Consider the following 13,031-nt stretch of genomic DNA (forward strand, 5'->3'; position numbering starts at 1 on the left):
CATTATATATACATCTACTGCATATTCCTACATTCCTGAATGTCTGGAGATCTCCTGGTATGACATTACAAAAAGATCAACATCTACCACATGCTTTAAAGGAATCGCTTGACATTTTGGGAAATACACTGATTCGCTTTCTTGGTGAGAGTTAGATAAGAAGACTAGCAGCCGGTAACCGTATACTCATATACCCTATATATTTACCGTACAGACACAAGAGTGGTATCGGCCGTCTTATCTAAGTCTTGGCAGGAAGGTGAATAAGCCTATTCCCCAAAATGTCAAACAATTCTTATAAACCCCGTCGTGTCTGTCTGTGTGGGTTTGATGGTGAGATGCCTACAAACTGGGTCAGCTTGCAAATTCAGAAAAGCTTAAAAATAATAATTAAAAAAATCCTTCAGTTATCTCCTGGCTGTGATCTTAATAAAGATGCCCTTTAGCGTGCCAGTAACTTAATTTTTAGGTAATAAAATCGACTGTAGAGGCTCTTCATCAATCCAAGATTTTGTACTCCAACTTACTATTATTAACAAATTAGTCAAACTAATAGAGTTGCAGGTTAAATTAATAGTTGATATGATACAACAGAAGGGAATCTTGCATATATATACACTAAATACACAATGCTGAGCTGCTGTTTGGAAGTTGAATTAATCAAACATTAATTTGCTATTTTCCCAGTAATTTACCAAACTCTGACTCACAGTTACATGTTATTATTTTCCTGCACTATCTTACTGTAATTTTTATTTCTTCTTTTCTGATCTGCGGAAATGTTTGTGATGAGGGATTTGCGTCTCCTTTTAAAGTCCGAAATCAATGTTGCAGTAGAACTGTAGGGTCTTGCATTTTATCATATTATAGCCAAATAGACAAGTGAAATGTGAGTGTTTTGTCCTCCTCGACTTGGATATTTGAATTTGGAACATGCTCATTGGATTTTGGGTTTAGCACTCCACTGAGAATCCCTTTGTTGAGGTGCAACCTTCCTTTTCCCAATACATTTTATAATATTCTTTCACATTGCTGCTGTGGTTTACCCTCGTGGCCGACTTTGTGCCACCACTGCAATAAAACTGCTTTGAGTCACTATTTTTACAGTAGTTTAAAAAAAGTAGAGGATATTTTTTTTTTTCATAGAAAGACACATAGCTTGTAAAAATGGCCACCAGGCCCGCTTGAAGCACAAAGTGTTTGTTTGTAGCCCTGAGAGTGTTCTAACAGAAGGAACAGTGAAAGAGAGTGAAGTGTCTCACCAGAGCTGTGAAATAATGTTTGGCCTACATCAATAAGCTGCTGGTTTGCTTTGTGAGTCGCAAAAAAATCTGTAAATAGTCATAGCTGAATGAAAGGTGTTTACATGGCTGAAATGCTCTTCTGTAATGCAGTCAAAGCATAAGTACTCAGCACACCAAACAGCGATTATCCTTACATTTTATTTGCATTATTGAGTAGGCGGGTTTAATTACATTTATTTTTTTAAATTCAATTCAATTCATGCTCATTTGTATTATTCCTTTAACTCTTTTTATCATATTAAGCATATGGGCAGTATAGATAAGATCCTTTATTACGGTATATGTAATGTAATACATTTTATATTGTAATATTGATATATTTTATGATATTGTAAATTTTGTCGATAAAATAACCTGGCAGAAATATCTGTTCTTTCCTAATCTAGTGAATTAAATACCTGACAAATCAAGACACTTCATGTCATATTGATGTAAAAATCCAATATTGCCATAAAATATTCTTAGTCCATAATTTGCAACATTGCCCACAATGACCTTATACAACCAGATACAGTATGTTAGCCTATGTGATAGCTTTATAAGGATAGCTACCAAACTATGTGACATTAGACATAGATTTATACCATCTCACAGTATGTATTGTGATATTGCCGCCCTACTCTAAAATACTGTATATTGAGTGATAATGAGATAAATTGAGAATAATCAGTATTCTTATTGATTTTGTATGTAATTCATATCCCAAACAAGCATATGGACTCACAAACTAAATTTGAAATGTCGAGGCGTTAGGTGCATTGTAGTAGCGTCATTGTGAACAGAATGGCAAATTGTGAAGTCTTGGCTAATTTTGTGCTGCTTTGACGAGTTAAGACAGATAGCCAGAGTATTAAAGATATGATTGCTCTGATCAATTTCCCAGAATAACACTGACCTATTGATGGATGCAACTGTTTGTTCAGAAATTGTTCCTAAGACCTGATATTCCTGCACAAAAATCTGAGGGACTGTTAATGACCAAAAAGTCCAGCTGTCAACTAATTTGGGGACAAAAATCTTGTTGCCTGTCACATTGTATGAGATCCCACCACAGCTTTATAGGAAAATAATGGTCACCTGGCAACTTAAGACAGCCTGCACTCACAGATGACAATTTGCATTTTACATGAGAAAAACTTTGTGTTCCGCTGTGTGGCCAATTTTGTCATGCACAGTCCCCACTCACACAATGTGGAGGGCAGCTTGCTACTGTTTGTCTTACAAACTTTACACCTTCCTTAGTACCACGGAGATGGAGCACGAGGTGGCCTGCCTGGACATCACACCTCTGGGGGAGGGTGGCGGTGAGTCACCACTCTGCGCTGTGGGACTCTGGACCGACATCTCAGCCCGTGTGCTCAAATTGCCCTGCTTTACAGCCCTGCACAAGGAAATGCTCGGCGGAGGTAAGCGAAAAGAGGGGCAGGGTGCAACTGACAGGAGAGAAGATAAGCTGTCACTGACTTGTGGAGAGAGATAGGTACACACAGACATAATGTCACGTCAAGTGGAGTTTCTATTTTTTTTTTTTTTAAAACCCAATAGCACATACGATGCCTCAGTGGGTTTCACAGATACACAAAAGCCGACTTTAATTAAAGGTGCTCTAAGCGATGTTGTGTGACGTTACTTCTTGTTGACGTTCAAAGTATTTTCAAACAAAACGAGGCTAGCTCGCCCCTCCCTCCTCCTCATCCCGTCCTCTCTCCTTCCCTTCCGTGCTTCCGCGCACTAACCCCACAACCCCCACCCTTAAATCTTTCTTGTCGGTTATTGGCTGGAACGCTGTTTGGTGGTGCAGGTTGGCACAGTTTGTTTTTGTTGGCGTTTGTGGAGCCTGGGCTGTCTACAGAGACTGCGTTTTTTTACAATGTGTTCAGGGGACAGGCAGCTAGCAGATAGTGAGGAGATGTTTGCTGTATGTGACAAAAAGTTTGTAGCCTAAAAAACGCGTGGCATCGCTTAGAGCACCTTTAAAAAAAAAAAAAACTTCAATAATAGTAACCATTTAATTTTGGGTATGTCCTTGTCCTTATCAATCAGTCTGTTATTTGTTACATGAAATCATATAAAAATGAAAAATTAATGTTGGGTAATAATCAAGTCCTCACACCCTGGGCTGGACATAAACGAAAAAATACATGTTAAAGAGAACAGGTTAAGAAATTGTGTTTAACACTGTTGAAAGTAGTATATACAAATAAATTGGTAATTAAATAAGTTTAAAAAAAAAAAATCAATTCCACCTATCCATGAACCATTTGAGGTAGAAGCAGTTGCATTGGTGGAGGACATTTAAATAGAGATGGCTAAAGGTGGGGAAAAGGTAATTACTAATAGTAAACAGATGGTGGTGACAGGTAGTAGAAATACAAAATGGGATAATAACTCAGAAGTGTGATTGGTCTACTACAAATGAAGTTAATCCTGGAGAGTTGGACGAGAAGGTAGATGCCTTTTCCACGTCTGTGCGGTAAATGTGGAACTAGAGCTACCTGCCTTAGCTTAGCATAAATACTGGAAATAGGGGGAAACGGCCAGAATCGCGCTGTTCAAAGGTTAATAATTTCAACTACCAACACCTCCAAAGCTCATGTATATTATATCTTGTTTGTTGTTTGGACCAGTATATTCCCTGAGTTCCCCCGGCCAAGAAATAGTCCTGACATAACCCCCTGTAAAACAGTGAATTGTTGTTGAGACATTTAGGGTTTTTTGTGCCGCTTAAACAAACGTGTTTTTAGTGAGGTTTAGAGGTGACGATAAGCAGATTTTCTTACCTTTTGGAGTCGACAGATTGTAAAACTATTCCTTTTTAGTAGGTCCAAAAAATAAGTCCGAGGAATGGGTCTAGATTGTAGTAGTAGCTAAAATGGATTGTATCTCCAGTTTCATTAATAGATGTAAATGTCATCTCCCATTAAGTACTTCCTTTTTTAGTACTTGAACATTAACTATGCTGCCAACCCAAGTGCATTCCGTGCAGCGATTTCTAAACGCATTTAGAAAGTATTTAAACTTAGAATGTTTCAGTATGCAGGAGAGGACTTGACTAATTCTTTGGTTAAACTTATCAAAAAGTCAGCAGTCACTGGAGACAAAGTTTCATAACGTGGTAAACCGGCACAAGCAGGACTCTTACTTTCCAATTAGAATGCTTCACCCATGAAGAATGATTCCACACTCTTCCCCGCAGTGTCACACTTTATTTTCCATGTGTGTTTGATTGACAGCTGCTCGATGCACAAACTCTAAAAAAAAAAAAAAAGTGTTCTCTCTCGCTGACTCCCCTAACAAGGACAGTCTGACTGCAGACTAAGTTATGAACAGGACATTTTCAAATGAAAAGCTTATGTGCTGTTCTAATGATGATTATGTCTTTGGAAGCAGTGCATTTCAACACTGCAACATTGTATAGTTGCATTTAAGCTGTTAAATTAAACACAGCCCTGTGTTTGTGTTTTAACATTTTGGCCCGCTAACTTAAAATAGTTGATGTACATTACAATGGAAACATGCAACCTCTGAAGTAGATACATTGTGCAGACTTTTTTTTTTTTTTTTTTTTTAACATTGCTGCTTTGTGAGTCATCCAACAAGCATTTAATCACAGCCAATGCTGTTTTGATGTAATTGGCCTACAGTCAGAGAAACTGATGTTTGGTAAACGGAAAAGACAAGACTTTATATTTACCCTGCAGAATTCAAAAGTAATTTTTTTCTCAAAAGTAACCAGCCAGTCTGGCGGATAACCCTATATTGATTTTTCTGACGACATTTTTGCAGACATTTATCACTTTGGTGTTCATCCATGAAATTGTCTGTGTGTGTCCTCAGAGATCATCCCTCGCTCCATCCTAATGACCACCTTCGAAGGCAGCTACTACCTGCTGTGTGCGCTGGGAGACGGAGCGCTCTTCTACTTTGGTCTGGACCTGCAGACTGGTAGGTCTTTCACACCAAAAATCACTACAACTGTTAGATGAGAGCTTCTCAGACTGACCAGGGCCTCCAGGCAGGGCCACAGGCAGCTGTCTGAAAACATTTTTAGAATGTAATTGCACGGAGAATTACATAACTGCCAAGCCAGCACTATATTTGTGTGTAATGGTGGAGAAACTTGTGAGCCAACATTTGCTTATTCACACATCCAGCTGTTACGGAGCATTATTCTCCTTCATGTGGAGTGGTGATTGTAGCCCCCTGGCGAATATAAAGCCAGTGTTCACTCTCTTTTAGCTCTGTTATTGGTCTTGTATTGCTGGTCAAGATGGAAGCAGCAGAGGCTGATGTCCTGACTTTTAGTCAATGGGTCAAGCTCCGAAAAATGCATGATCCTACATTTTCTATGGTAAAGCTTAAAAGTGCCTTTTGTTTGAGTCCACTCCCCCTGTTTGTGTTAAGGTCTTGCTGTTAAAAGTGTTCAGTCCAAGTGTGAGACTGGGTGAAGACACACAAGGGATTACATTTCAAGTAATACAAAAAAAGCAAATCAAGAGCCACAGAAAACAATGCTACGGTTTTTACAGGCTGTCGTGCTCCCTGTATAGAGCCCTTTAATCACTGCACTATTGAAGGCTGCCTGCCTGCTCGCCTAACTACAGCTGACTTTAAGGTCTCTCTTTTGACCTTTGAATAGATGCATAGATGGGGAAAATCTTGTTTATTCAACCTTTATGAGGCTATATGTTCCAAAAATCTGTGGATTTTAAAGCTATTTTTATTCCAGTACTTACATATTTGAACAAAATCCACAAATCAATTATGAAAATAGTATCAGAATAATTATACGTTAACTGACCAGTGCCATGGCAGTGAAGGAAACCCCTGAACAAACTGCAAACAGTGTTAAGAAACCTGGATGTTATTATCATGTACACAGGACTATGAGTATAATCAGTTTATTCTATGTTCCCTAATCTATCTTGTTCTGAATTTGATTAACTAGAATACTAGTGCGCATATAAATGTCCTCATTAATTTGTCTTTGATCAGCTCATAGTCATAACATATGTAGTACGGTGTTCAGAGGACAAAAATACAAGAGTATTAAAAGCTAAAGCCTATGCAAACTATGCATACTACTACTAGGACTATTAGTTGTTCACAAATTAAAGGAAAAACCTGAATAAATGAGTGGATAGAAACAAAGAGGGCGGATGCTTCCATGCAAGGCTCAAGGCCTCACTGAATTCTTTTATGAGCATAAAAAATGGAGATGGATATCCTGCACACAAGGACGAACTTTATTGGCTCAAGGCGCTTGGCAAGTGAGTCCAAACAACGATTGGTACACCGACCTTTCAAACTGGACTTACACTTGTGTTCCCATCCTTCCTTCCCTCCCCCAGGCGCCCTGAGCGAGCGTAAGAAGGTCACGCTCGGCACTCAGCCCACCGTGCTGAGGACCTTCAGGTCCCTGTCCACTTCCAACGTCTTCGCCTGCTCCGACCGACCCACTGTCATCTACTCCTCCAACCACAAGCTGGTCTTCTCCAACGTCAACCTCAAGGAGGTCAACTATATGTGCCCACTCAACTCGGAGGGTTATCCCGACAGGTCAGCAGCAGAACCTTTACTAATCAGGTTTTTTTTAACAGTCAGCAGCTTCATTGGAAACTGTTGTTGTCTTTTCTTTTCTCTGTGCTTTTGAAGAGTTCATAAACTCCACTTTCTTTTGTTTTGATCATTGAGCAACAAAGTTGGCTCCAATGTGTTCTCTGCAGTGGTGGAAGTATTCAGATCATTTACTTAAACCTACATTGTGTTATTTTTTTTAGCTTAGCAAAAAAACCTTTTGTGCTTTCACAAATATGTGCTCATTCATGTGTAATTACTTCCACCAACTAATTAAAGTATTCTCGTAAGCGTAGAAACTGATATTCAGAATCATTCAGAATACATACGAGCGACTCGCTCGAATGACGGCAGCCATGTAGCGCCTCCATCTTTAAAATACCGTAGCCAAAGAGGGACATACCTCCGCAAAGACCAAAGTTAATATTGGAGTGGCTAGAACAGCTGCGTGTAAACGATGGAGAGAGCTAATTTTGGGTTCGGCCACCCTAGGAGGAATGCTAGAAAGTAATATTCAGTTGGTTGTCATATACAATTTTACCGCTAGATGGGAGAAATTCTTACACAATGTAGCTTTAAGTAAAAGTACTAACACCACACTGTAAAAATACTCTTTTACAAGTAAAAGTACTGCATTGAAAATGTTACTTTAAAGTATTTAAGTATCATCAGGAAAATGTTCTTCAAGTATTAAAAGTAAAAGTACTCAGTCACATTTGAGAACTGGAAACGATCAAAACAGTTCTGTCAGTCAACTAAGTGTTTAATGGTCTAATCATTTCAGCTCTCCTTGTAGGCCGTTATATTGTTGGGTAGTTTAATTTATAATAAAACATTGTGTTTCATAAACTACATGTGTTTGGCGTGCAAAAATCTTAATTTATAAAGTAACTAGTAACTAAAACTGTCAGATTAATGTAGTGGAGTAAAAAGTACAATATTTCCCTCTGAAATGTAGCGGAGTAGAAGTAGTAAGTGGCATGAAAAGAAAAGTAGTATAAGTACCTCAAATGTGTACTTAAGTACAGTATTTGAGTAAATGTACTTAGTTACAATCCACCTTTGGTTCTCTGTTGACTACAGAAATGCATACAGTCAAACTTGGTTTTGATTTGTAGGAAGTAGGTGTATTTCTTCTTGTCTCCCCTTTACTAATGCTATACCTCGTTATTGTTTACAGCCTGGCTCTGGCCAACAACAGCACTCTGACCATCGGTACCATCGACGAGATTCAGAAACTCCACATTCGCACCGTTCCCCTCTATGAGTCTCCCAGGTCAGTCTTCAAATGGAACATTTCAGATCCATCATCTTTACAAATATGCTGTGTGTTCCTAATGTTTGCACTGACCTTGCCTGCTTGCTCTAATTCAAGCTACATTCTCCTGTCGGGTTTTGTTATACAGCTGCAGAATATGTTTTTGTTCTCTCTTTTGTGCTCAAACGTTTAAATAACAACTATGACTCAAGGTTGTTAAATCAATTATTAAAAGTTGACTGTTGTGTTATCCAGTCAGAAAACAGAAAGCAGTCTCCCAGGCCACCTATTTTTGTTTAGCTTACCCTTGTTTGCTCTTTTCGTGTTTACCAGCGAGCATCTCCTCTTTGCCTTGTCTCACTCTCCTTGTCTCACTCTCTCCCTCTCTCTCTCTCTCTCTCTCTCTCTCTCTCTCTCTCTCTCTCTCTCTCTCTCTCTCTCTCTCTCGCTCTGTCCCCCCCCCCCGCCAGGCGGATCTGCTACCAAGAGGTTTCCCAGTGTTTCGGGGTTCTATCCAGCAGGGTGGAGATTCAGGATGTGAGCGGCACCACATCTGCTGTGCGCCCCAGTGCCAGCACTCAGGTACTGTGGCTCTATGTGATGTTTGGCTAATAAACACCCAAGGGCTGTTTGTTTTGCACTCTTATCTAACCAGGTGCGCTGACTAAGAACATTATTTATAACGTGAGACTGGGAGCTTGTCAGGACAACAAATGTTAAAACAGGATTTAAATCGTAATGTTGTTGCCTTCTGATTTGATTAATTTACCTTTACAGTCTAAGAATTGTAATCGTAGCATAACTGAAGCTGTTACCTGCAGGTTTTTCTCTCCAATTGTTTTAGTTGATAATTTGCCACTTTAAAATATTTGTTCTAAAAAATTTAATTATAATCACAATTCATCAACATATATTCTCCATTTTTGGTTTCATCGCCGCTGCAGAGACATGTAGTTAGTAAGAATGAAGACAGTAGGCCTTTTTGTAAGTGAACTCTAAATTAGGGATACACCGATCCGACTTTTTCAGTACTGATGCCTGGGCTTTGTGTATCTGCTGATACCCGATACCGATCCCATACCGTTGTTGAATTAATAATAAACTGTATACCTTCCACCTTATACCTTCCTTTCCACCATGTGGAAGGAACTAAAGGCACCAGACTTTCCTAACTAAGACAAAATAACATAGATGTAATGTATTGACTTCTTATTTATTTGTACACTCAACTCTTCCAGCATGCGACACACGTGCAACAGAGGGGAAAAAAAACTACCAAAACTGGATCGGCCCGTGGATCTGTTAATTTTTCCGATCCCCGATCCAGCTATTTTGTCAATATCGGGACCGATATCCGATCTTAATATCGGATCGGTGCACCCCTACTCTAAATGTAGCTGTTGCAAGAGTTCAAAACAAGTTTAAGCTACATTAAATACAATCGTCTTTTGTTTGATTTGTTGTCAAGGAATACTGACAATGGTGATTCAGCTGCCAAGAAAAAAGAATAGTAGGGCCAAGATTTAAAAGAGATTTGTACTTGGAGAGCTAATCAAAACGTCCTTTCAGCCAGATTCACAGTGACAGCATGTGTGGTGTCCACTCAGCCTGGCTCTATAGCTTCCCCACGGGGACAGGTGTGTACTTTTATTTGTGCTTGTATTTATTGCTGCAGCGCAGAACTTTGTGGAAACAAAGCCGAGCCAGATCATCTTACACATGATGACCAGAAACACGTTTACCTGATTTTAAATGCTGCACATCTGGTGCTACAGATGGGCAACAGTCTGGGCTGTTGAGCTCACACAGAAATAGAGATTTGAATAGCTGTATACCCTTTATTAGGTTTCTCTTGTGTCTACATGTCTTCCTGTCCCGTCTCATAAATCTACATCCTTCCAGGCTCTCTCCAGCAGCGTGAGCTCCAGCAAGCTCTTCCCCAGCAGCACTTCTCCCCACGAGACCTCTTTTGGTGAGGAGGTGGAGGTTCACAGTCTGCTAGTCGTGGATCAGCACACCTTTGAAGGTGAGACAGCCGGCTGTACTATACATTTCCATTTGATCTCACAAAGCTGGTGCTTTCATATGGAGCTTCTGATGGTAAAACATAGTGCTCAGCTTGGAGAATAACCAGGTCAGTGCAGGAAGCTCTTTCCACAGCCTGATCCTGACGCTCATTCATCGAGCTGTTATATCAGGGTTTCCACAGGGTCTTAAAAAGTCTAAAATTTCAAAATCTAAATTTTAGTCTTTAAAAACTCTTAAATTCGCTGACGTATTGTGTTCTAGGTATTAAACAATTTCTTACGTCCATGTAACGCTACTTTTAATGCTCATTGAAATGCTCCCGCAGCGCAGGAGAATGTTTTTTTTTTTTTTTTTTTATACGACTCCAAATGAGGCGAGCGTGCAACTATATTGCAGCAAATCAGCTTTTGTGTTATTGGTGCGAGTCTCTTTCGGATTGTACAACAGACCTAAACGGATTTTATTCTTCAGCTATGGGGAGGTGCAAGTTTAGGGATACTTGGCTTGGGAACGATGGGTGTACGATGTACTGCTGTGAAGGGTCTCCAGCAAACGACAGCCATCAGTCCAGTCCGTTCTGCCAAGTATCTGAAGTCTCCAGCCTTTTTTTATGTTGTGATATACTTCTTAACATTTCATTCATAATGGTCTTAAAAAGTCTTAAATTTGACTTGGTGAAACCTGCAGAAACCCTGTTTATGCTCATATCTGATCTTAAAATAGGTGCACATTCATTTTACCAATCAAGCTTGTATTTATCAGTTTCAACATTGTCGTCATCTTTAATTATATCTTGTCTCCTAAATGAATAGTATTCTTTTACACTTGGTGTTGAGAAAGGTGCCTCGTGAACTATATTTTTGTTATTATTACTCATTATCAATAGATTTGCTATTATTACCAACAATATCCAACACACACACACACACACACACACACACACACACACACACACACACACACACACACACACACACACTCACTCTTTATGGAATAACCTGATGATTGAACATGTTGGGCGTCATGCCAGTTTTTTTTGCTCCATTCTGGTTTGCAATGCAAATTTCACTGCGCCAAGCCTTCCCTTTTTAAAAACCCAAGAGTGACCACACCCGCATACATTAGAGTATGTTATATGTTAATGATATGTAAATAAGGGTCTTGTTTAGTGTCCACAGCTGACTTCAGTGTATTAATATGTGATCAGATAACTGCTCATTTTTGATGCAAGATTTTCATCGATCTGATGTGGAGACATTGTCATGCAGTAGTGTCGTATCTTTTAAGTGCACTATAAATCATTGAGTCCATTGGTGCATATAACTGCACTGGTACTCAGTTATTTAAGAAGAAATGTGGGGTTCATATACATAGTGTAATCAGTTATTCAGTTACTGCTACGCCACTGAAATCTGCAGTTATTTCTGTTAGGGTTGGTCTCTAATGAGCGCTGCCTGCTCTAGTCACACACCACTTCAATGCCTTGCATTCTGTGGACTCAACATTAGCTGTGTCAAATATGTCTTAATGGATGCATAACTTAACGGCATTTCTTGATGTCATGGGGCATGTGATCCATTGCATTTGACTAGGTAGAGGTTAAGCCCCAGGTGCTTGGGATAAGAACAATGAGCAAGACCGGTGATAAATATGAAAGCTGTCCTCCCTGAAGGTGCATAAAACCAAGAGGAGAGTGAGGGAGATAAATACATAATGACTCTGTGCAGATCTATATAGGCTAAATACAGCAACTGAAAACCCCTGTGTCTTTGCACTATGTATGCGGTACATGGATAATTTCAGTTTATTACATTATATGCATAGACTTGGCCATCATTGTGCTTGCTAAGTTAACTGTAAATGTGGCAAATAATGTTAAAAGGATGTGTAATGGGGCAAGAAAAACGAGCAGTCAGACACTCATACAAGTTGTAAGTAAACCTCCCATGTTTACAAACCAAGTTCATGATTCAACTTCCACTTACACATAGCATACTTGCCAGTTGTGTAAGTACACAGTTTGTAATGGACATTGTCAGGTGTGCTCACTTGTTTGTGTGTTTTAGATAATCTGGTTAAACTGTATCTAACCACTCAATCTTTCCCTTGTTTCATGTTAGCATGTTCCCAGAAAATAACGCTCCAGTTGTAATAAACCAGAATCAACTGAATTGAAACTTTTAAAGCTTAATACCGACAGACAGTCATGAAAAAAGAACAGATACATGTAAAATCCTTTTAAAGAGAGATGTATTGCGTTGCTCTCACACTCAGTTTCCTAAGGTATTTGTGTTCTGTATCTCTATCAGTCCTCCATGCCCATCAGTTCCTCCCCAGCGAGTACGCTCTCAGCATGGTGTCATGTCGTCTGGGAAAAGACCCGTCAGTGTATTTTATCGTCGGCACCGCCATGGTGTACCCAGAGGAGGCTGAGCCCAAGCAGGGACGCATCATTGTCTTCCACTACACTGACGGTCAGTAGCCAGGCTCTTCCTCAGCATTCGCCGTTTCCAGAAAACAAACACTTTTCTTGTTTGTCAACCTTGGTGTTTGTCTTCGCATCCAGATAATTTTGCTCTCTTTATCCTTCCCCCCGGTTTAATTTTCTCCTCCCTGCCCTCTGTCATGTTTGGGTTTTTTTTCCCACTCACGGACACTTTGTCCTACCATGCTCTTGTTTCCCTCCTCACTTAATCATTTTCTTATCACTTCATATCAGACTTTTCTCCTCTCACCACTACTGATTCCCCCCTCATTTTCTTTCATACTCTGTTACTCGTAAGGTGCATTGCTTGCCTTTCATGTGTCCTCCTTTTAGCTTTCATTTAACCATCGTCTTTATTGTGAATGTCTCACCCACTCTT

At 39.6% G+C, this 13,031-nt stretch overlaps 1 protein-coding gene across 1 annotated transcript in view; it reads left to right on the top strand.

Annotated features, from left to right (window-relative positions):
- ddb1 (damage-specific DNA binding protein 1) overlaps positions 1–13,031 on the top strand; it is a 58,334-nt gene that overhangs the window by 26,316 nt on the left and 18,987 nt on the right. The window contains exons 14-20 of the mRNA XM_031290035.2: positions 2,547–2,710; positions 5,142–5,249; positions 6,656–6,863; positions 8,062–8,157; positions 8,610–8,721; positions 10,042–10,165; positions 12,477–12,641. Of these exons, the coding sequence (XP_031145895.1) occupies positions 2,547–2,710; positions 5,142–5,249; positions 6,656–6,863; positions 8,062–8,157; positions 8,610–8,721; positions 10,042–10,165; positions 12,477–12,641 (977 nt within the window). The remainder of the gene's footprint in view (positions 1–2,546; positions 2,711–5,141; positions 5,250–6,655; positions 6,864–8,061; positions 8,158–8,609; positions 8,722–10,041; positions 10,166–12,476; positions 12,642–13,031) is intronic.

This window comes from Sander lucioperca, chromosome 3 (genome assembly GCF_008315115.2).
Source record: "Sander lucioperca isolate FBNREF2018 chromosome 3, SLUC_FBN_1.2, whole genome shotgun sequence".
Lineage (NCBI taxonomy): Eukaryota > Metazoa > Chordata > Actinopteri > Perciformes > Percidae > Sander > Sander lucioperca.